Source organism: Barbatula barbatula (assembly GCF_947034865.1).
Source record: "Barbatula barbatula genome assembly, chromosome: 8".
NCBI classification, from domain to species: Eukaryota; Metazoa; Chordata; class Actinopteri; order Cypriniformes; family Nemacheilidae; genus Barbatula; species Barbatula barbatula.
This window is the reverse complement of record NC_136771.1, coordinates 21,830,419-21,856,082: the sequence shown is the minus strand read 5'-3', so window position 1 is coordinate 21,856,082 and position 25,664 is coordinate 21,830,419. Positions and strand designations below refer to the sequence as shown.

Below are 25,664 nucleotides of genomic sequence, written 5' to 3'. Positions count from 1 at the left end.
AACGATACCCTACAAAACTCTTCCTATTCACTGCAATAAAAAAATGTAACAACTAACCCCAAATCTCCCATACGCTAAAACAAAAACATCATGAACTTTTACAAAATAACTTTTAATGAGAATATGTCAAAACAAATGATTACTAAAGTGCGTTCTTGTCCTCTTGTGAAACCATGGGTAGAGTAGAACATGCACACATATGGAAATAACTGAAGACATATTTTCACAGCTTTGCAAATCGGACCATAAAGATCCGAGAGAAAATGACAAGGGTGTGAGGTTAGAGGGAATGTCAGTGAACCAAACATAATAATTCCTATTTGATTTGTTCGGGCAAGCCGTCAACGATTCAAAAGAACCATGTCAAAACAAAACAAGCAATTTACAAAGGCATTTGTGGAAGTCTAGAAAAGTTCAACTGTATCCTGTGTTTTTGTTTCCAAGGAATGATGGTAGAGGTAAATCTTATTACTCTGAATGGAAGCATTAACTTCACTGCGATAATGCCATACAAAAATAAAAACAATTTACAAAAAAATGCGCAACAACAAGCTATGATGTGCGTGTGTACTATAAACAGATTGCACAGGTATATGATATTTGACGATTATCCGACACTGAATGTTACTCATGGCCTGAGTCTTAAGATAAAGAATAAAAGTATATAGCAACAACGTCCAAGCGCTTCAGTCTTCCTGCAGGACGGGTACACATTCGCTCAACCCCTCTATTTGGAATATTAACTCAAATATGACACCTAAGGCAATATCAACAGCTCATTTGTAAGCAAATGTAGAGAGTAAGCAAATTTAGGTCGTTTACATTGGCTTGCTTTAAACCACTGTAAAGCTTTGAGATGGCACTACAGGTAACCGTGGCAACAGATGCAAAAGCTTTGGGCAGATCTCAGGATTCTTTACTTCACTCCTACTGTAACATTACTAAACAGCTGTCCTAACTCCTCCCATTAAAATAAAACTTATTTAATAGGTAATATTTTTATATATTGGCTATAGGCAGATTTATGGATCAGATGAGTCCGATTTGAGATATTCTGAGACTGCCACAGACCAACATACCCCCATTAAAAATGGTAGTATCCTATTGCATTTACTATAGTAAACTGTAGATTTTTTAACCTTTCAACTGTGAATATTTGAGTATACTACATATCCATTCAGGACAGTTATTCATACAGAACACTACAGTAAACTACAGTTTATTATAGTAAATACTAGTGCTGTCAAATCGATTATTCGCAATTAATCGATTCCAAAATAATTGTTTTTGATATATAATGTAATTTGTGTGTGCAGTGTATATGTATACATCAATACATTAATATAAATGTATATTTAAAAATACAAGTAATACATATATTATTTGTACATAATGTAAATATATATATATAAATGTATATTTAAATATAATTTATGTTAACATTTGTTATATATATATATATATATGGTAGTATATATATAACACATATATAACCATGTGTTGTATGTGTGTGCATTTATATATATATATATATATATATATATATATATATATATATATATATATATATATATATATACATATAAACATACACACGCATATATAAAAAAATGTAATTTGGTATCGATTAATCGATTTAACAGCACTAGTAAATACTATAGTATTACAGTATTATAGCATGTGGGTGTGGCTCAACTTATTAGCTTTACCTCTGTTTTAAACATGCTTGTCAGCAAATAATGTGTCCGTTTTTACATTTTAGTCAATTCTGAATATATATTGTGTAAAATACAAAACATTTGGCAATAAAAAATGCTGTTATTATGTGAACATATATTGGCCCTTGACCAACCTGCCCTCTAAATATCCAACTAGTTGATTACTAATAAAAATAGCTTTAATGCACCACATCTATCCAACCAAACAATCTAACATACATCCAAAGGCGGCGCTAACAGGACGCCAGCATTAAAAACAAAAGAGAATGTTGTTATTGTGCTTCAAAAGAAATACACGTTTCATATTCGGATGAAAGTAAGAATAAAAACATTATATATGCATTCAAGTGGTATTTCTATGGCTTTTTGTACAACCTTTAGTGAAAATATACATCTACACATAATTCAAGTACAAATGTACAAAAGTCTTTAAACTCATACCCTTAATTATTGTACAGTTTCATACAGTTCATAAATACAGTTTATAATCATACGTTTAGCTTTCTGATTGGCAGCTGATGGAAAGTGGGAGTGGTTTCAAGTCAAGACGGCTCCTCCTCTTCCTCGTTGTTAGCACTCCTAAAACAAACCTGCAGGTGAGGAGGAACAGGAACACTGATAGTTCACATCAATTCAGAATAGCTGACAGGACTTTAACAATAAATGTGACATGCATCACCTTCAATCGATCAAACTATATTTAAAGAAGTTAAAGTTACTCTAGGGTTTGGGTCTCTCTGGTTAGGGTTAGTTTGAGTAACATAAAACTAAACACTTAGTTTGTTATTGCATAGAAGAGTTTAATACAAATAAAAACACTTAACGATGGACATGCAGAGACTGAATGGTAAACAGAAATAGACAGAAACCAAGACCACCAAAATGAGAAAAAACAGGAACAAAGCCTGTTAGAAAAGAGGTAGAAATACCTCAAGCCCCACCCCCTTTGACCACGGCAGCCGGCGCGCTAACACTTGCCTCTCGGTGGAACAGACGGTAGAAGAATCCTCGCTTTGGCACCGGGATTGGCCTGTTTACATCCAGATCGTAACACAGCGCGCCGTCAATCTCAAAAACATTGATCTCCTTAAAGCACTCCATCTCAATCATCTGAAAAACACATAGACAATATGGAATATTATATATGAAAAACTTCAGACGCGGTGGCAACTGACAAGCCATAATTAAGTATTCCAGCCAGCCATGTAATAAATAACAGGTAACAATATAGCTGCAAGCGGCAATTATCGGGGTCTTTGGCAAAATGGGTCCTGTGGATAGATCAAGTGATGACATATAAATAAAACTATTTGTGATACGTGTCCAAACCGTTACGGAGGGTTTGTCTAAATGTAGAACTACAGCTAATACCCTTTGAATCGAACCTCAGATCACTTAATCTTATTCTCCAAAGAAAATGACAAATTAAGCTGGTTTCATGTTTACAGTTGTCAATGACAGTAACTTTGCAGCAATATATTTTAGATACCGGACATGTATTTCTGCAACATGAGTTATACACCCTGCTTTTCGGGTATAACCAGAATGAAGTACCTCATTCTGCCAGGGGATGGAGACACTTCCTGTTACAAACTTATGATAAAAGTCATCATCTGTAGGGTCCAGGTTTACACCTTTCACTGTGGAAAACTGCTCTATATCCAAAACATCCTTGCAGTACACTGCACGTGGCTGTGAGAGAAATCAGATAAAGACACATCGTTGTATAACAATTGTAAAGTTGAACTACGTGTATTTCTTGAACTTTTCCACGTACAAACCATTTTGCAAGAATTAAAGACTGGTGCAGAAGCACTTCCTGTTCAAGTGTTTTAACACTAAACAAACATTAGAAGAAAATACAAGTTTCCACTGAATCAAATTGTTAAACAAACATCTTCAACATAAAAACTGAAGCAGGAAGTGCTTCTGGACCAGCGTTGTTTACATCTTGCAAAATGGCCTACTGTGCAAGATCTGATATGGATCTCCTTATGTCAACATGAAACAAGCCAATAATCGACCTACATCAGGACAAAAGGGTGGGTCAAGCATGCTGGCCTCCAATCGCTTGAAATTTATATCGCGGAAAATAGGATGGAGTTTCACTTCGGCCGCTCCACTACCTTGACACCCCAAACGCTCCTTTGGATCTTTACATAACAACTTTCGAGAAAAGAGGAAAAGATGTCATGACAAATCTCACTTTTACCTTTAGCAGATCTGAGCATTAAAAGAATCACATGTGCACCTGTCGGCAGATGTCTTTATCCTCCTCAGAGAACTTCTCTGAATATTCCTCCTGGTCCTCACACACACGTCGGTCCACCTCCTCTCTCTTCACCCGCTCTTTACGGCGGCGGAACGGAGACTGACCCTGGATCATCTCGTATATCAGGCAACCCAAACCCCACCAGTCAGGACTGAACGTGTAACTCTCATTCTGAATGACCTCCGGAGCTAAAACACACACATTTGTGAAAACAAGGTCTTTCAAAAACACACGCTCAAATGTACCAGTGAATATAGAACACGATTGGCTCTTACCCATATATCCCACCGTCCCGACGCGCCCTCGTATCGTCTCACCCTCTGGAATCTGGACAGCCAATCCCAGATCAGAAATACGGATGTGCCCTGGGGACCAATATCTTATTAAACAACCGGTATCATTCCTAACAAGCCCGAACATGACACACTTGAAGCTACTAGCAAAAAGATTGTTCTGAAGAAGATACATGCTCCGGTTAAAAAGGTTAAACACGAAAAACTACATTTCTGTATTTTTGAGAGGAAATATAAGAGGTGTCTGTGCACGCTGAAACAATGGGTGGTTGCAAAGAGTGTCATAAATTAACTTAATAATAGATAATATTTGTCCTCGGGGTACTATTTACCTTCATAAGCATGTTTTTCTATAACTATATAAAACAAATAGCAGGCTGTTTTGACTACAATAGACTAAACCATTCTGGCAGACAGTAAAGCAGTTTTGATGCACGTTATCTGAAGTATGCATATTTTTTAAGATACAATGACTAAAAAATGGCTTACCACGGTCATTTAAAAGAATATTTTCAGGTTTGAGGTCTCTGGAAAAAAGGAAAAAATACAACGTTTGAAGTAAAACAATAATAAAGATCTTTTTTTACTTTTACATGGATTCAAGGTTTCATTAAAAATACGGCGGAATATAATATAACCCTTATATAGACGCCATTACTGTTAGTAAACATTGTAAAACTTTTTTGTAGGCGGAGCTTAGGTGGAGGCAGAAAGGCCGCATTACTAATGCTAGGCAGCACGTTTTGTGCTTCGATTGTTTTTGAAGAAATTTACTTTAACGCAAGGAACCAGGCCGACCTGTACGCGTTCATTTGATGGATCCAGGGACGAACTGACAAAATGACCTCGCCTGACATCTACACCTGCCAGACAGAGAAACCAAGCGTGGATAGTAAAGATAAACTGAGAGCGTATACATCTACAGATGCCTGCGTGTACTAAGAGTGGCAAACATTTCCAAATGCATTTAGTTGAAAACAAACCTGACACATAACATGAGCCTTCACACTGTTCCCTGTCACACTTCCTTTATACTAATGCACTTTTGACAACTAAAGAAGAGATGACAGACAGTTTCGCTACGTGTGAAATAACCTTGTTCCCCAGTTTCTGATCATAATCCACACCAACAAATGACAGCAGTTTTTTAATCTTGGTGTCAGTGGTGTTGTTTGCCAATGGCAGACTAAATTTTGTCCATTGTGGCACTAAACAACACAACGATATGATATTTTGAACTCCTTATATAGAATCTGTGCCGCCTCCAGTTTTCCGTTTGTTTTGCCTCCAGCTAATGCCATGACGCAAGCGTGACGTCGACACGAAAGGGGTCTATACAGCAACAAAACATGTAAGAGATCACACAAAAATTATTGTAATTTTTTCAGAATTTACTATTTATATGTTTAATTAACACAATGTTTTTTCAATTTAATAATTTCATGCATCTTTGCCTTCTCTCAGTCTTTCACAATTAGATTTTTTTTGTTGACATTCAACAGACACTGGACTGAAATGGCCACAATAGATCTAGAAATGAGACAAAACCGGAGTGGTTTCTCTACTTTTTCCGTGGCTGTATCGCTGTCACTGCTGAACCCATGTAATTCCATCTACACTGTCATAATAATTGCCTATTTTGAATGAAACATGCAGAATAAAGAGCAAATTTGGTTATATTTGCTTGAAATGCTGCACGGTGCGTATACAAATAGAGCTTATATACAAAAATATATATACACATACAACATAATATTCAAATCTGACGGTACAGGCAAATTGCTACACCTGCCACACAATAACCAAATAATACATACTAAATGACCAAGATATAAATAAAGCATAGGCACCTGTAGACGATCCTCTCCCGATGAAGATCCTCCAAGCCGCAGCAGATCTCTGCAGCGTAGAAGATGGCACGTTGTTCATCGAAGCCAGAGTTCCCCATGTTATAGATATGAAACTTGAGGTCGCCGCCATTCATTATCGTCAACACTAAACAAAGAGCGTCCTTGGTCTCATATGCATATGCCAAATTAACCTACAAAAGAAAGAGAAAGAGAGGGAACATAGATGCCTTGTTATCTATTCATGAACTAAAGGGACAGTTCACCCACATATCAAAATTACATATTTTATACATAACTTATTCACCCCGTGTCATTCAGAACATGCATATGACTCTTTTTTTACATCGAGCACGAAAGATGGTTTGTGTCCATATAAGTTGGCCAATGTTGATTGGTGACCAAGGATCTTAAAAATATCTTCTTTTGCTTATGATTTGCAGAAGAAAGTCATACAGGTAAGACATTAAGGTGAGAATTTTATTTCAAGTACAACCGAACACTAGTGTATACACATTCAGTCAACTGTGTATCTATTATTGCATCTCTACGGAGGTTTTAAGTTAAGCACATTTTTGTATGCTCCAAAGTTAAAGCACACCTTAGTAATAAACCTAAATACTTCATGACAGACGTTCTCACGACAGCGTATTTAAATACAACCACATCATTTCAAGAAACCAACGGCAAAATATAAATACCAAAGTATAATAGGGGCGAGATTCACACATTTCAGAGGTTAAAGTGGTCACACCCAATGTTGTGGCAAGGGCTGCGTTTCCTGAAACCAACTTAACCCTACGTCGTTTTATCTTAAGCTGTTCCTTATCGTAATTCGTGTTTCCTGAAACCTTCTTAGTCAAGTATAGCTTCTTTAAGTCATACTTTAGTAAGGTTGGTCTGGACCGCTCTTAGCTATACCTTATCACTGTTGACGGTTCATTCTACATCGCAGTTTAATTTCACAAATACAATTTAATATAAAATTACATTTATATTTACACACTGATGGTTGTTAGCTTTTTTTATTATAGCATATTATCACATCAGCTGGCAAACCATTTTACAGAAAAGGCTTAGGAGTCTATAAGGCAATGAATGTTATGGGGAGTTTGGTCAAACTATGGCAGCGGGACTGCGTATAGTTGTCCTAAATCAAAGACGTATTTCATAAGAGAACTTTTTAGTCCCCTGGCTACCATATCAGAAGAGACAATTCTACAGAAATGTCGCCTGCCACCGCCAAGCAGCTTTTATATCTTGTTGGTCTAACTAACTAACAAAATTGAACGGAGTAGCCCCTAAAATTATTTAAATTTCAAACTCAGGTGTTTTTATAGCAACATATTTTGTATTATGATAATATAAACCAGGTGTTCCTAAACAAAGGTATAATGAAAGGTATCTCATGGCACACTTTTAAATTAGAAAACACATTCACTCCCTTTCAGTATTTGTATTTTTCTTGACATGAATAAAAACATTTAATTGCAATATCAAAATACCACATTTTAGGGCTACAGTTATGGCATACTTGTTTATATTATTCCTCTTGACATTGTAAGTGCGATTCATAATGGTGATTATATTTTAATGTTTTTATAAACGCGGCCATAAGCTACATGCTTCGTGCTGTAAACACGCCACTTGAGCATCCAGCGAGCAACATCAATAAACGTGTGAACTACACAAGTGTGATTGTTAGCTCCCGGAATAAACTTTTTTAATGCACCGCAACAGCAAGCGCCTTTGCGTGACCCCCTTTTGACCCGCAGTTTGAGAACCTTTGATATAAATGACCACACTGACGGTTAGTGTAGCGTGTTGAGACATTTGGGCATGAGATTGCAGGTTCCCGCATTGATTTCACATTTAAATAAAATTAAAGGTTGGACTTACTTTGTAATTTGGTTTATTTTTATCCCACGAGTCCTAATAAATGCAACTTCATCTATTTCAAGTGCTTATTTTATCAAGAACGCCGCTATCTCACATAAAGCAGTCTGTATAGAGTGAATCATAGATTGTCGAGCGAGTGATCTCCGTTAATTCAGCACCACCTCCGTGGACAGCACGTAACCCCCTAAGGTACATTTTGGGAAACACGCCTAGAAAAGTTATACCTGTAGTTAAGATACACATTTAGAGTCTTCGTAGCACACTAACAGACAACGTTATCGGGAAACGCAGCCCGGATCCTTACTTATAATAAATGACATACACACACACAAAGAAAACAACTAGTAAGAGACATCGGAGACTGCAAATCCTGTTTCCCATCATGCACGGCTCCCATGAGTCAAAGCATTTTGTTGGAGTACTTGTCGTCTTCAACTTTTAAACACTGGTCTGTTTATACTCATACGGCCTGAGCTCTGGGGCGGAGAAGAGAGAGAGAGAAAGTGTATATGTGTGTGTGGGTTTAGGGCACTTGACTCCGCTCTCTAAAGCTGCAGTTTGGTCAGCGTTGCCAGGCAACAGCGATGTTCTCATGTGTGAAGTAGTTCATGAGGAGCAACTGCTCCTGCCTGTGGCATGAACACACACACACGCATGTACGCACGCACACACGTGCATACATGCACTTTTGCACTCGATCTTTTAAATTTAGACGCACGCTGCAATTCTAACAGACACGTCCTTAGCTACGGCGGTAGGCACCTTGGTGTGTGTACCAATGTGTGTGTGTGTGTGTCAGCGTGTGGGTGGATGAACAGGGGCTCAGGTGCTTTACAGCTGTGGTGAAATGAATCAGAAGGAGATGAGGGCTGACATTACTCTGCAGGCACTCGGAGCTGTGCGAGCATGTTTAGTTGGCTGGTGTCTATTAAAATCTCCATTTTATGAGGTGCTGGAATGTTGCATTTTTAAAAATGAGCAGCTATAATATTATTATGGGTTCGGAGAAAATACATCAATAAAAATCATTTTGTGGAGGAACAAAAGAAGGTTTTCTTTTTGCAATGAAAGCGAACGGGGGAGAATAAAACAAAGATGAGCTGTAAACCCATAACAAATCAAGCGTGTCATCAGCGAAGCGGTTAAAATGTCTTAAAGTGTGTTAAGACTTTATGGTTGTTTTAGTGATTGAAGTTTTATTAAACGATTAAAATTGCTTAAATTCTTCTTTTTGCACTACAAATATTCAAGGAATGTTTATCACAGATGTTGTGGATCAGATCCAAACTGACCGAATCTGTTTTACAGCAGAGACACATTTCTGTGATTAAACTGCTTGGCAGAAAATATTTCAATTCATCCAAATGACTCTCTGGACAAGAATAAGCATCTGAGATCTGCCGAAGAATATGCTGGATTCACACTAATAAGAACCTCATGGGGACTAACACAGAGAATGTGTGTCAAACGGTCATTGCACAAATGATACAGACAACACAAACATGCAACTGTGACTGTTATGTTAGGATAAAGTAAAAAATGAGGAATAAAAAGAAAGTAGTACTTACTACAAAACTACTGTTAACTTTTTCTAAAATGCGTTTTTCATTTAATGCCATTGCTTCACCTTTTCTTTTCTTCACTCGTTTCTTCTCCAGCTTTTTACAGGCGTACATCTTACCAGTGGCACGAACCTGGCAAGCACAAACCTGAGAAAACATCGATAGGAAAGAAAAAAATATTTCACCCAAGCACACAAAGAATTGGCGCTATTGTAGTCTAGACATGGACGCAGCTTTGGAAAAACTACAGCTCTTGAGCAGTCTGAAAATCCACAACTTTTGTGTTAAAGATTTCAGCGATTGTGAGCAGTAGTAGGCTGTGGTGTTTGTTGTGACAGTTTTGAATAGAAAGGGCACAAAAAACTTGATATTTCAGATGCCAGAAAGTTTTGTAAAAAGTTATATTTTCATTGTATTTACATTTCGTAAAAGCAATGAACTTCTCGTTGTCTCAATACACACTACAGCACACTAACTTATATAAACAAGGTTTTTCATTCGGCATTATATATTCGATATTACATTTTTATATAAAATATAATTATATAGTTACAGTATATTATATTGACATGCACATTATCGGAGTACATAAAAAAACACCATAAGTGAAGCTGACATGAAAATCTTTACAAACGTATTACAAACAAGAGACATGCTTGCTTCATCTCAGTGTTCAATAATAAGCTATTACTTATTTCATGAATTGTGGTCATTCTAAGTGGACTTGTATTGTAAACCTTAAATAAAAGTGAATATTTTAGATTACATTTTTCATTTTTATTTACCTCTTTTATTTGTATTAACTATGTATATATATATATATATATAAATGTATATAAACACATTTCTAATCTTTTCTCACAGATTTTTTCCAAAACTGTTGTGCACCAACGATTCCATTTGGCCCAGTTCATGAGTTACATGGACTTTCCGAACCTTCAACTGGTTACTATGAACAATTGTTGCATTACGTATAAATATATAAAAATACATTTTCTTATTTTCAAATGATGACTTGGAAACGTGCCGCAAGCATGGTAATTTATTTAACCTGTTACTGTGCTTTCACACCAGGCGCAAACGAAGCGTTAAGTGCGAGGGATTTACATGTTAAGTCAATGCAAAGACGAGATAGACATTCTGTTCCGCGATTTGCGCAAATGAGGCAAATTGCGATTTAAGCGCCGCAAATTGAATTTCCGCCGCGTCAACCAATCAGGAGCTTGCTCTAGTAGTGACGTGATTATGACGTAGCTAGCAAAGGCAGAAATGCAAAACCACAATGGATGACTTCGCCTCCGAAGGTTCTGATGGACCCAGACATGGCGCCAAACAAGTCTACGCCGATTTTCATCTCAACAAAATCTATGTCAGCCATTTTGCTATTGTGATAATGCGATATCGATAATATTGTAACATCCAGAATAAAAACTCACCTCACCAAATCCGCCCTTTCCCAACACCCTATAGTGTCTAAATGTGTTTTTGGTTACTGGTTGCCTGTAAATGAAATACACAGGAAATGATTAACCATGAAGTAGGAAGACAATTCTTAATCATAAGATGCCTTAAAGGTCCAGAGTATGACATTTAGCAGCATCTAGCAGTGAGGTTGCGAATTGCGACTAACGGCTCACTCCACCCCTTTCGTAGCACTACGGTGGGTGACACAGAACCGACAAGTCGTCACGTTTTCGCTTCTTTGTCAATGGAGATGACATATTTACAAAACCCCGCTGTAGAGCAGTGTGGTAGGGCTACTGCAGAAACAACATGGCGAATTCCATGTAAGGGGACCAGCGCTTTATGTAGATAGAAATAGCTCATTCTAAAACATAACAATTCATAATGTAAAGTCTTTATACACCACTGAAGATATGTACAGTATATAATATTGCATTTCTGTAGATCCTCCAAAATATTACACACTGGACCTTTAATGTAATTGAGGGACTTATTTGTAAACACAACTGCTCCACCAATCAGAACGCCGGTTGGAGACGCTTACCTTTCTAACCACTTCCACTGGAGGAAACGCGAGAAATACATAGTCTCCTGATACGCAGAGAACGGCGCTCCGCTTAAATATTCACGAACTATCCTGAAAAAGACAGAGAGAGAGATGTTTTATAACAAAACGACCATTGTAACAAATATCAATGCTTAAAAAGGCAACAGAAAAATCTATAGCAAACCACCTCTACTGGAGCTGGTTAAGCGTTTTGTCACGCTACATCACTACTTTCTCAGAAAGAAATTGGGTTTTGAAAAAGCGTCATAGCGTCACAGAAATGATTGCGTGTAACAGCGCAAATGAATCTAATGCATCTCCTGTTATCATATTCTCTCACACACACGATCACGCTCGAATACACCGACACTTAACCAAATTCTGTGTCCACGGGGATATAACAGGAAGGATTAAAGAACTCCACCTCAGCCCCTTTCAAAGAAAAAGGAAGTGTAATCTAAACAGAACTCGAACACAAACACACAAAACTATTTGGATTCAATGTCACTTGTTTACATCACTCAGACCCACAGCAGGACTATATCCAACGGGTCACTCCATAACCATCCGTCTTCACGATAATACCAGCGCAAACCTTCTTTAAAACAAACGACAAACAGTGATCTACACCCATAAGCCTACTTCACAGTTATGACAACCCGAATGTAAATAAAGTACACGACTAGAGCGTGTTTACAAGTGAACCGGCCAACTGCATGGTCGGAAGCCAAAAAATAAGAAACTGCAGAATGCGCTATGCAACATTTACGTCAAAGAAGTACTAACTGTGTCCTTGCGAGTGTGTTCTGTACTGTTTTATGTATACCGTGTGCAGTGTGTGAATTTTTCCGGAGACCCCGTTGTACCCAATGCACTATCCCACAATGCAATGCATTCAACTTTGACCCTAAACTTCGACAAGCTGCTTTAAAAGCAAGAGCGGTTACCTATTGCACTCCTGAAAGAGCTCTTTGCAAGGAGTCTGTTCCAGTTTCTGCCTGCAATCCCCCACCACGTCCTGAGCGATGTCTGGTAGATGAGCTGCTGACTACATGGGGAAAAGAGTACGAGAGACAGGGAAGAAAAACAGGAAGAGGGGTTGATAGAAAACAGCGTGTCATTGCAACGTTCCAACATTTATTCTGTACAGGAAACTTTCACAGGCACGTGCACGCACGAGTGTCAGGACAGGTGTGTGGGAATAAATCGCGTAAATATTTACCCCGTTATTAAAATATGTGTCTAAAATATTTAAACCGAAGTCTCTCCTCTTCTCATCCGGAGCCACCTGATACAACGCCTAGAGAAACACAAAAATAATTATGAAGTGAGAAATAAATGAACGATTTATTCGGACGCATGCACATGGCCCGAAGTTAACTTTCATTCAGTGTTTGTTTATCGATCTTGGTTGTGGCGATTTAAATTGATACTCATTTCTATCAATATTTTATTGCATTATAATGTGTGTGAATTATATTAAATAAACAATTTCGTGAATGGGTCGTTTTAAGTTATTCTACTGGTAACCCAAAATAATACGGGCTAGACATACTTTTAACTTGCAAGCTAATGTCATTTACTTGTTATTTCTTTAGCTTGTTATCGGAAGTTATCTACAGGGACTTTGTGCTTCATGGAGGCGTACCAGAAGTTAAGTTTGGGCCACAAAACACGTGCAGTTGCGTTTGTTTATGTTGTTGCCTTGAAACCATCTATACTGCAATTCTTCTTAGATCTTGTGAGTAGTTCAGGACATGTGAGGATCAGTAAGAGCAGAGATGTTTTTCTCTATAAATATGTTATATTTCCCATTTTCTCTATAAATATGTTAACTGTAGGTATTATTTTCAATAAAAATACAAATGTACTTACTACAAATTACATGTCGAGCATCAATTATTGTCTCTACGACTTCCAACCAATTTTAGACAGTATTGTTTCAGGTTTTACGGTCTCATGGCTCATCATTTCCCCCTAAAACTTGAATTTTCTTATTTACTACCAGCAAAAAGCCAGAATAGTTAAACAATGGGCCATATTTGTTATACAAAGTTTTCAGATGGTATAAGTATCAGAGAATCTTGTCATGTGTGTTTGTGGAGTGATTTCATACCACAGCATCCATAAACTCGATGCATCGTCGTAACTTAGGCTGAGTGTCGCAAAACTGACGAAACAACTGACGACCAATCGGCTGCTTCACACAAAGGCTCGTGTAGTCCCTCTCTGAAATATACATACAAACTTTTTAAGCACATAATAATAAACAGTTATGAAAAAGCGACACATTATTTAAAGGGTCTACGTTAAATATGGAATTTTCCCAAACCTTTCGAGAAAATGTTTGACCTTGGGCGGATTTTTCGATTTTGTGTATTCCGCAGAAGGTTAATAAGTAGGCGTGGATTCTCATCGCTTTGTAAAGCTGTTCAAAGTTGTAAAGTTTAACTTTAGGCAAACTTTAAGACTCGCAGTGCAAAGACAAGCACGAGAATAAACAGATTGAAAGATAGAAAGTCCTAACTCACTAAAAGTGTGCATCTGATAGAGAGTGAAGACCTACAGTGTAAACCTAATGAAGTAAAGCAATATTCATGAGAGTGCCAGTAATACAAAGTTTCAGATTGTGCATTCATAATTCATTGCTGTACATAATTTCCATCTTCCTAACGTATACATATATCTATGGTGAGCATTTAAATTAGCTGCAATATATAAACAAATTAAATAAATCAAAGAAAAATGAGGTAGAAGATATATAATCATAATGGGAGACCGTTACCGTGAAATATATAGTTGCCGTGAAATAAAATGATCGATTTTGTGTCCCCTCTTACGACAATACTAACTTTGTGCTACTAGAAGAATGTTATTTTGTATACAAATTCATACTCACTCTGGATTTGTATCTATACAACATATTTTAAGCATAACAGCACAAGACTTTAGAGTCAAGAATTCAAGTCTTTTCACCGCATAGCACAGCACAGATTTTTCCCCCTGAAAGCACACACTGTTTCATCCAAGTCAGAAAGAGTGGAAAGCAGTCCAGAAAAACTAATGTGCTTTTGATACAAACATCCTCAATGAACATTCTAAGTGGACCTAAGGGAAATCATAAAATGATAAAAATGCATGACATGACCCGTTTTTGGAGTGCAAATCCGGGTACAAGGCTGTTCAGCAAAATAGGACGGAATTACCCTACAGTCAGCACACGGTCACATCCAGAACACTATGTGAATCACATTGACGGTGAGCAGAGATATCAAACTAAGCCTTTGTGGCTCTCCGAAACAGCCCTGGTGCATTCTGGGCCAACAGGAAACAGCTTCAGCCGGGACTTCATTACTGTGCCAAGATCTGCAGCTGTCTGACGCAAACACACACACACACCTGCCCACATACCAGCACGCATTTTTAATAAATGTATAAACCTGGGCCTTTATTGAAGAGTAGACAGTATTTATAGTTAGTTTGGTCCCAGACGGCATATTAACATCTCAAACATCCGTGAACGCAATTATAGTTTGGAAAGCATCATGATGTTGTGAACAGATATCTGTAAAATATCTTATAAAAGTGCTTAAAGATTTGCGGTTTCTGCAAATGTCATTTTAATCTTGAGTATCTATACAGTAGAATTGCATACTTCGTGTCTTCGAAGACTATTTCGTTTTATCACATTTATAAAAGAGAGATACAGCTGTACGATCATTTTCGGGAAAAAACAAGCTGCTTTTTATGTATTTATTATATACATATATTTATTTATGTATGAAAATGTCAGTGCATAAATGTCCCTGTACTCTGGTCCATCCGGACACAGATTTAAGCAAACATCAGTTCCTGGGCATTGACCTTTTTAATAACTTTTTTATTTATTTATTTTTTGTCTTACCAATGGTGCGTCTCAGCTCCTCACACTGACTGATATGTGGCAGTTTCAGCATCTCTTTCCATTTCTTGCTCCGGCCATTCCGTTTCCCACCTCCTCCTACGAGAGAAAGTTAAACAATGTAAATAAAGTTTCCATTTTTACCACTCCAGGTCAACTTTATCATTTTTGCCAGGACATCCCCCATTCTCTCATTCATTACAAGATAATACGTTTTTATAGGGGATGGATGGACATAATGCTCAGGCCAAGTTATTGGTATAATGTTAGGATTAGTCTACAGTAAACATGTTTTCTTAATCATAATTCATATTCTGTAGATCAAAGACAAGAAATACATTTGAGCACGAGACCTGAAACACAAAAAATAAACATACAGTCCACATACATAAGACTTCAGGCATTTTAATACACAACAGACACTGTAACATAAATACAAGAACTGACGTCATTCTTTGGTCTCCGAGGTCCTTTTAATTATTTTACCGGACAGACATCTGGTATATTTCTTAACATTGATCATGACCGATGTCAAAGGTTGAACCTGTAACCTTTAAGATAGTCTTAAGTAGCTCAATAATTCTTACGTAGCTCAACTGGTACAGCATGGCACCTAGCAACGGCTAGTTTCCCAGGGAATGAATCTACTAATAATAAAATATCAAACAGTGTATCCTGAATGCTTTGCATAAAAGCTTCCACCACATGCATAAATGTAAATAATTTGAAATCCTGTTGACACATTATTGTTAAATGCAAAACACTTAAGAAGCAAACAAGAGCGATATCAAGAGCTTGAGGCAAAAATGTAGAAACGGCATTCCTTGTAGCCTTGTTGAGTAATAAAACACATGTCACGCATGATTCAGACAAGTCAGATAAAGCATCTGCCGAATGCATGCATGTAATGTAACTGCGAATTCTGACTGTCCCAAGGATTCTGAAGTTAGTGATATGAACTCTGTTGTTGTTAGCTAATACGTTTCTCAAACACAAAACAGCAGGTTTCATATATGCACTACTCTGAAAGAACAGACATCTAGCAGCACGTTTTCCATATGTTGTGCCTCTATAGGGAGCTGGTCGTTCAACTCAAAACATTGCTAAATCATACACAGATCAGTAACTTAGACATACCGTTGAGTTGGCTATAAGTTACTATACTACAAATAATAGTATACGAATATATACTAGGTATGTTTAAGTAAAGTCCTTAAAGGGGCCATTTCATGAAAATCAGACCTTTCAATGTTTAAGTACTATAATCGGGTCTCTGGTGCATCTGCAAACTCAGAAAACTTGAAACATGACAACCTAGTAACTTTGTGTATGTGAGCCTATGTCTGCAAAGCCTGTGAGAAAACGAGCCATCACATTTCGCTCCCCTTCTAGCCGTTCTTATTATAATACCGCCCCTTTTTGTTCCCGACATTTTTGTTTTCGCAAGCGGCATACGCGAGTTATTAGTTCCGACACCATGACAAAACTAAGCAAAGCAGAGCAAATCGCTTCTTGCGATGTTCGCTTATAGATATATCTGTCAACACTCTTGTTAGTATCTCCCGTTTATCAAACCCGTCTCTTGCCACCCTCCCGTTTTGTTATTTTACGCGTAAAACCCCGGGACGCGATTGCGTGTCTCACCCCCAAAAGTGGTCGTGACCGGACCAATTGGAAATGGAGCACCTTTGCGAATGGCCCCGGGGTAAACAGGTATGCAAAATGTGTTTGGTGTTCTAAGACGAGACACAGCGTTTCTCATTCGCTTTATGTAACCCTTCTTTCTTGGGTATTTTCACCTATAGAAAGCAGCAGTGTGTATACGCAACCGGTTTGTCATATGTACTTTTGCATATAGAGAACGTGACGCCTTTGTTAGGGGTCTGTTTAAATACAGAAAACAATGTGCTTGGTGTTTAAAGACGAGACACAGCGTTTCTCATTCGCTTTATGTGACCCTTCTTTCTTGTTCCAACTTTTCGTTGCAAGCACAGGCTCATAGCCCTGGCTGTGTTTTTTGCTGAAAAGGGAGCGGAGACTAGCAGCTCATTTGCATTTAAAGAGACACACACAAAAACAACGCGTTTCTCCGCACATGCAAAACTGGGCAATTACAGCATGGTAAAATATCTTTAGTGTATTTTGAGCTGAAATTTAACACATTCTGTAGACATCAAAGATTTAGAAAATCTAAGAAAATGTCTCCTTTTTCCATATTTATGAACTAAACAACCAAGAACAGGCTTTGCTTGTCATAATAAAGGGTTTAACGTGTCAATCATTAGACTCACATTATGCATTTACAACATATACTGCATATTACTCACTAACAGTACATGCACTTACACACACGCAACCATTGAGCCGTTTGACCAGTCTAACGTCATATAGTAGAACTTGCAGGTATGTGCTCTACAGCATCAGGAAAACCAAGCCGTTTCTGTCAGAGCATCCGCTAGTCCAAGCTCTGGTCATATGAAAACTGGACTACTGCAATTCTCTACTGCCCTTGCAAAAGATCCAGAAAGCAGCTGTACATCCAGTTTTCAATCAGCCTAATGGATCCCATGTAACACCCCTGGTGATTTCACTTCACTGGCTGCTAGTTGCCGCCCGAAAATTGTTGTTCATTCTCTCCCTTGCTTACTCCTGCTTTAATCCTTCTAGTACAAAGGCCTTGTAAACTAACGGTAGTGTTTAGCATGTTGACAAAATGTTTATATACTCTCCTACTTTCCTAGTCCCCTTTGGATAAAAGCGTCTGCCAAAAGAATAAATGTAAATGCAAAACACTTTGTGTCGTTGTTCGTTTTTTGATGAGGGTACAAACAGGGTTTCAAATCCATTTCTGGAATGTGGTGCAGATCATAAAAGAGGGCTCAAAGCTCAGACCTCTAAAACTGTGTAAAAGTGATGCAGCGTGTCCAGCAGTCCAAGATTCCAGCAGCCACCCTAACGGATTTTCATGTGCGCTGTTGGAGTTCTTCCCCTGCCGATGCGACTGCCAAGGCACGAACAGAGCATCTGTTTTTGCCTCCCGTTGTTCAACAGGTGCCACGGTTGATTGACATGACAGACCGTCTCCAAGCCATCGATGACCAGTGGACCTCAGAGTGTGGTAAGAATGCGGGAGGGTGCCCCGCTTTTAAGCCAACAAGCACGATGTTGCGGTCCATGATGGCATCAAATCTGTCTCTTTTAAAAGGACTCCCTCAACATCTCTCAGAAGGTGTACTAAGCCCTTTTCACACAGAGATCCTGGAAAATACACGGAAAATGTGTCCAGGATTTTGTCCCGGGATCGATAGATTTTGTCCATTCAGCCAGTGATTTTCTGGAATCAGTGCGTGCGTTCAGATCCCGTAAATATACTGCAATGTATTGTTCTGTGCATTTTTGTTTTTGTAGTGAAAATAGGGTTGATTACGGTGCAAGATATTTCCTTGCTTGTTATTATTGCTGCCTTCCTTTATTTTGTGCCAAATAGGCCTACATAATCTCTTTTTTTAACATGTATTGTTGCCTGTTGCAAATGACAAAGACGTCCATTTTAAAACAAACATTTTTATTTTTGTTGGTAAATAAAACAAAGGAAGAGGCACAAGAACGCAAGGTAGACTATAGCCCAACGAGATTAAGCTAAATAGAAGCTAAATATAAAATGTCATATGAAAACAAATAAACGTAAATTGTTCAGTGAAAATTGACATAAATAAACACTAAGGTCGGTATATGATCATCATGTTAATTTTACAAGTTGTTCAGGTGAAAGTTTGGAGTTGGTCTGTTAACAGTAGTAACACTGGGTTGCCATCACTCTGGTTTTATTTGCATTTTGAAGTTTTGCATCAGAAACAAGTGATGAAAACGAATTTTTCTAATTAAAAACCCTTAATTCGCAAAAGTTAATACGCTCGCTTGAGGTGGTTTTTCAAATTTTCGAAAAAGAGTTAATCCGAATAATGAGAGATGGAAATGTATTATAATTCCTCCAAAAAGTCGCCTAACTGCACTATGAGACGACGTAACCTGACTAACCAGAGTACTGATCTTGTTACACAGCATCAGAAATGTTGTTATGGTCATTCTTTAATGCCTGAGCATGGTTAAGTATGTCTGTATTTGCCTCTTAGAACTGTCACTAGTATGTTTCCCAAACAGCAGGCATCCACAAAAGCACTTTATTGAGTTTCGTAATCGTCTGCTTGCGCAAGTTTTATTATAAACGAAAATTATTATATTCAGTGGCTTCTCTTACTTTTCTTACTGATATTTAGAGGCAGTTTATTAGGAAAGTGACGGCTGACTAGTTGGATGTAAACAGTGCTTATTCGCAAATGTTTTATGCAATATTCCAACTTTGCACAGAAACACACAGGCTTCTCCGCAGCACGAGCATGGAAGGTGCACGCTGCCATGTTTTAAAAGTTGAAAAACGATCAAGTTTATTGAAGCGCTGTGTGTTCATGTTAATAGTTTTGATAAAAGTAATTTCAAGTTTAGAAGCAGATAACGCTATTATCGTATCTGACCTTATGTTTGGCGATTAGGACTCTTGCATTCATCCATGATTTAGCTAAAGACAAATAGTAGGCCTACTTTTTGGTTTTTGATTTACTAACGAACAGAAATTACCCGCTTAACTATATTTGTTTTCATTGCGTAATTATTTACTATTTATTATAGATGTGTGTCATCACTACACAGCTTTTACGGCATTGTGTCTGCGTTTTGTTCACACAGGGCGCTTTCCAGGATTGATCCTGTTAATGTTACTTGGTCCCCTTTGCGGATTCACTTTTCGGATAAATCCTGGATGCGTTTGCATTCACACAGAAGTCACACTGCCAATTTTGGGGAAATTTTCTGGGATTAGCAGGCTGTGTGAATGGGGTAAAAGATTGGAAGCATATACAAGGAAAACAACACTGGGCAGAGAACTGATCCTTGAGGAACACCAGACATGTTGAAAGAGCTGCAATGTCCTAAGCTAAAATTAAACCACCTATTAGACAGATAAGATCGAAACCCTTGTAAAACTGTGCCGCGAAAACCCACACACAGCACCAGATGAGATAATAAAACTTCATGGTCAACCAAATCAAAAGCAGCACTAAGATCTCAGAGGGCAAGGGCCACATTCTTCCCTGAATCGGTTGCGCAGAAGATATTGTTGGAAACTCTTAAAAGGGCAGACTCTGTGTTATGTTGTGCTTTAAACCCAGACTGAAATTTTTAATGAATAGAAGTAACAAATATAACTGTTACATAATATTTAAATATATATTTAATTTTATATCACATTGTTTAGTACAAGGAACTGTGTGCATTCCACCCGATGTCATAAGATGTCAGGAGTGAAAGTCCTGAAATTGACTCCCGCGCCGCAGGTCCCGTGTCGTGTCTTTCTCGGACACTTTAAAATGCTTCCACACATTGCTGACATATTTGCTGCATTTTAAAGCGTATGCGTCTCTCTCTCTCTCCATGCTGGCTGCTGGTTGATCGCGGAAGACATCATGTAAATATAACAAAGGTAAATATTAGCTGACAGACATTTTTAACACGGCCTTTAATGTTGAGGGTTCAAGCCAAAGTTTATCAAAATTTGCTGCGCCGTCAGCCATCCACAGCTGACTGTGCATGAAGGAAAAGGCAGATGGATGTGTAGATCACAGAAAGAACAAACTCTGTTCAGAAAGCACATCTAGACGTCTTTAAGACCCCCCAAGACAAGAAAATCAACAGCAAAGATTTCACAAAGCAAGTATGAAATGACGTCACAAACAGTCTTTTCAACCACGCATTATCATTATTTCTGTGTCAAATGATCACTGAAGTACTGGGATTAAAGCAGAGAGTTGCCAACTGATTATGCAAACGTTTTTTGGTCCTACGCCTTTCACACACGATTCATTATTAGACATATCATACATTTCGTTGCACTGTACTTGTATGTGTGTAATGACAATAAATTGAATCCAATCCAAATCCAATTATTATACAAAATACCAATGTATCACTTTACTTATTGATCAGGATGTTAAGAGATTTCATAACCTTTCTGGACAGGATTTCCTACTCTTACAGGTGTCACCTTTTATAATTTGTGTTACTATTTCATATTACTCAAGTTACTTCAATGCATTGATACTTTTTATAAAGATTTACTTTTGCATTTGAAGTCAAACTTTGAGCGAAAAGTATTGCTTATATTTCCATGTTTCGAAAGCTACATTCAAACTTGTTGCTCTTGCCATCGCCTCTGACTCCTCTAGGCATCTGTGTACTCTGTGCGACTGTGTCTGTGTGTGTAAACCCGTCCTACTCTGCCTATGGTTGGCAAAAGATGAAAATTTCCTTTACCTAAGCCAATCATCATCAGTTATGCGGATATCTCCCACCCCGTTTACAAACCAGAGAAAAAAACTTTGCAGGTCCTTTGGATGAGAGAGAGCCTACTCGGATGAAAACTGCTTCAGTAAGCTCAATTATAGTAACGCTGCACTTTATTGTCAGTAACGTTTGATTAAATTTGTTTGATTACGTGTTAGTGAAAACGCGGTTAGTGACGAAGTTTATTTTTAACGCCGTTTTTCTCATCACTGGGACTTGCCAGAGACTCACGGTGCAAAGACAAGCGTGAGAATAAAGAAACCTAGAGAAAGAGAGTCACAACACACTAAAAGTGCGTCTCTAATAGAGAGTGAAGAGCGATGAAGACCTCCCGTACAGACCATACTTCATGTTGTCATCTTCCTACAGTATAAATATGATATAGCCAGAAGATTAATATAAATGATAAATAAAAAATCTGATTATCTGAACTTAATTTGATATCCTCTAACACGGTGAGCATTTAAATTAACTGTAAAACATTTATAAATTAAATCAATCCAAGAAAAATTTGGTATGCAAGACAAATAATTATAATGGGAGATTGTTACAGTGAAATAAAATGACTTATTCCGAGAACTAGATTTTTGGTCATTCCGCCCAGCCCTACCAACTAAAGGATTACCATGAAATATGTAATAATTTTGAAGCCCTAAATATGAATATAAAATTGACTATTTTTTCCAAACCTATATTGCTTTTTAGTTTTAATTCAGAATCCTAAGAGAATCGTGATCTCTATTTGAAACAAAAGAATTGCGATTCTCAATTTATCCGGAATCGTGCAGCTCAATGCAACTTAAAACTCTTCTTAACTGACCTTAAAACGGCCAGAACAACCCGATGAACGGACAACAGAACCTACTGCCCAACCTGTTACTTGCTCCAGAACCAGAAGCAAAAAACATTCCAACCAAATCGACACCTTACATTACCAAGTTGGTTTTAACAAATAACATTTATGACAACATGCATTTTTGCATTTGCGTTTGGCATTTAGTCTTTGCAATTCAACCGATGACCTTGGCGCTGCAAGCCAGCTCTAGCAACTGCAACAGGAGTGTCCAAACATAACATACTTATTACAAATACTCGAATGATATACTCAATGAGGGTCTGCATGAAATCCAAAAGATGTTCAGTTTTTGTTAAATGTAAACTGGTGCATTGAAGTGACACACATTTGTAGTCCATCAATCCTAAACGACTTCCGATTTCTCCTAATAATGTCAATATATTCCATCCTTTGTGCGCAGATAAAGAGGCAACCTTGCGGCCTACAACTGCAGTTCAACCTCCCTCCCAGGTAAAGCACCGTGGGTGTACACTGCCGTCTCCCCGTTATGAATCCAGAGAAAAATCATGATATTAACCTCCATTTGGAGTTTGACACTGCGGGCTGGCCACAGTACAAGCGTTACGGTGATTCATACTGTAGATCGAAGGAGACTAGATAAGTAAGAACTGAAAGATAAGATACAGATGTTGCTAATAAGGAAAGCGCCGCAGATCTCTTTCCCGCGTCTGCGTAATATTGCAACATTGTATCGCCAACATCGTAAAATACATAACAAACAACCGCAAAGGCCTACAGTTGCACATATGAATCAATTAATTTCAGCGCCATTATCTGCCGTTAACATACATCCGATCGACCGACCGCGAAAGTTAACGTGAGTTTCATGATGAAGACATGACGCTCGCCAGATGCGCTTCGCCGATCATTCAATATGATGTCCTTACCTTCCCTCGCCTTAAGCAGCACGGTGTTGGCCACGATATTCTCAATCTCCATTGTCAGAAAAAATATCCCGTGCAGTCCCGATACATTTCACTTGAGAGGAAAAAGACGAGGATGGTCGCGCTGTTGGCGGCGATGATGATGATGGTGGTGATGAGGATGGTTTTGATCGGCGTGTGTTTGGCGTTGGCACATTGCAGGTTAATTGTATTACTCCATATCTCGCCGTTGAACCCCCACCTTTCCGCTCGCCGTGGACATGTAACGTTACTCTCCCCCTTGTTAGCATTCAGCGCTCACCAGTCCTTCCTGTGTCGAACTCCGTCAGTTCTAGAGGAGGAGGGATCATCTTACAACCAGAATGTAAACCAACAGTCTCTCTCTCTCTCTCTCTCTCTCTCTCTCTCTCTCAAAAACACACAACTCTCACGTGCTCGCACCTTCCACTACATTTTTTAATCGCATCTAACAATGTTTCGTTACACCTTCATGCTCTTACGAAAACCATAGTAACCACAAATGTACTGTGGTCTCTAGTTGGATAACAAACCATTTAACCAATGATTATCCGTAGCCTATTTGTAGTGTTAATGCTTCACTTTTAATATGGTTCGTTTTTCCAGGGGTGTCGATCCATACTAGCACTACGTTTATTTTCTATATAAAGACCTTACACAATGAAGCGTTATGTTTTTATAACTTTGGAATGAGCTATTTCTATCTACATACACCGCGGGTCCCTTTGCGTGGAATTCGGCATGTTGTTTGTACGGTAGCCCTAAACGGACAAACTGCCTACAGAGCGCGTTTCGTTAAAACGTTACGAAACGTATTTTACATCACCTGTGTCAGCCACCGTAGCGCGTCGAAAGGGAGGGGGGCTGGAGGAAGCCATAGGTTGCGATTCGTAACCTAACCTCTAGATGCAGTTAAATCTCATACACTGGACCTTGGAATCTACACAGATTTTCCTACTCAAAGAACCAAAAATGGTTCCGATCGAAAGGTTTTTGTTTATTCCAACTTTTATTATATAGTTTTGTATGATTTATTAAACAAACAAAACAGAATGTTGTTTCAGTGGTAGATCACAAGTTACACAAGCTCTTAGAGACCAGCCAACATGTGGACTACATTACTGCTCAGAGTCATCATTAGACATGGGCAAGAAGATCCATAAATGGTTGCCATATACTGTAAAAAGGTTACTCACAATTCCCTAACAGACTCACTCCATATGCAGGTCATAAACTGAGCAACAGTATCCGATTTCCAAAGTTTTAATGAAACTCTTATGAAAATATTATGTCCCTCATAATGGCACTTTGGACAGAAACATGGACTTGTCACGGACACATGTGAGAACCTGGGATTTTATAGCTTGGCAGAGGTAAAAATGATCAGTAATGTACACTGGAAGCAACCAAATGATCCAAAGATGAATGAACAACAAATTAACCACATAAATATAAAAAAAGCAAATATGATTGTCTTTAAACGGTTTCAACCCACACGCACCTGCAGTCATGCCAACCCATGCAGACTCCTCATTGCATTGGTACGATGAACAATTGTGCAATTTGTTGAATAATTGACTGCATGAGAAGCTCTAAGTGTGCAGTCATTTTATAAATATTTTCATGAAATGACTGTAATGATTTGCTGACTCATTTATGTGATTGTGGATGGCCTTAGTAAAGAAAAGTAAGGTGGGCCTTGGGTTTCCATTGACATTGGGCTTATTACAGCCTGCTTCACTTTTGCACAAGGACATAAGAGATACAGCCTGTCTGGTTCGCACTCTCTCAACTGGTGAATATTGCAAAAAATTAGTTAAAATATTTAAGCCAAAAAAAACATGTCTACGATAGCACAGACCAATATACACTCAAATACTTCAATGGCAAAGAAGAACATTTTGGTTTCACAAAGAACCTTCACAAAATGTGAAAACATTTCTATAATCTTCAGATTATAAAAAAAGTAAGAAATAGATGGTTCTTTAATGACTGATTGGTTCTTTG

General features: G+C 38.1%; 1 protein-coding gene across 3 annotated transcripts; it reads right to left on the bottom strand.

The window, feature by feature from the left end:
• Positions 1 to 1,629: 1,629 nt before the first annotated feature.
• On the bottom strand, positions 1,630 to 24,068 carry grk4 (G protein-coupled receptor kinase 4). Of its 3 annotated transcripts, none has more exons than XM_079462288.1 (16): positions 23,643 to 24,068; positions 15,507 to 15,602; positions 13,719 to 13,831; positions 12,825 to 12,902; positions 12,550 to 12,650; positions 11,600 to 11,692; positions 11,028 to 11,091; positions 9,598 to 9,738; positions 6,134 to 6,324; positions 4,773 to 4,810; positions 4,266 to 4,355; positions 3,970 to 4,178; positions 3,747 to 3,884; positions 3,273 to 3,410; positions 2,697 to 2,828; positions 1,630 to 2,308 (listed from the first exon to the last, which is right to left on the bottom strand). In XM_079462288.1, the coding sequence occupies exons 1-16, from the start codon at positions 23,692 to 23,694 to the stop codon at positions 2,261 to 2,263; spliced, it is 1,722 nt and encodes a 573-aa protein (XP_079318414.1). In that variant the 5' UTR covers positions 23,695 to 24,068; the 3' UTR covers positions 1,630 to 2,260. The 3 variants fall into 3 exon arrangements, with proteins under 3 accessions (XP_079318414.1, XP_079318416.1, XP_079318415.1); XM_079462289.1 differs by having other exon boundaries at positions 1,882 to 2,308; positions 2,648 to 2,828; positions 23,643 to 23,972; XM_079462290.1 differs by lacking the exons at positions 12,550 to 12,650; positions 12,825 to 12,902; positions 13,719 to 13,831; positions 15,507 to 15,602; positions 23,643 to 24,068 and adding an exon at positions 11,790 to 11,894.
• Between the last annotated feature and the right edge of the window lie 1,596 nt (positions 24,069 to 25,664).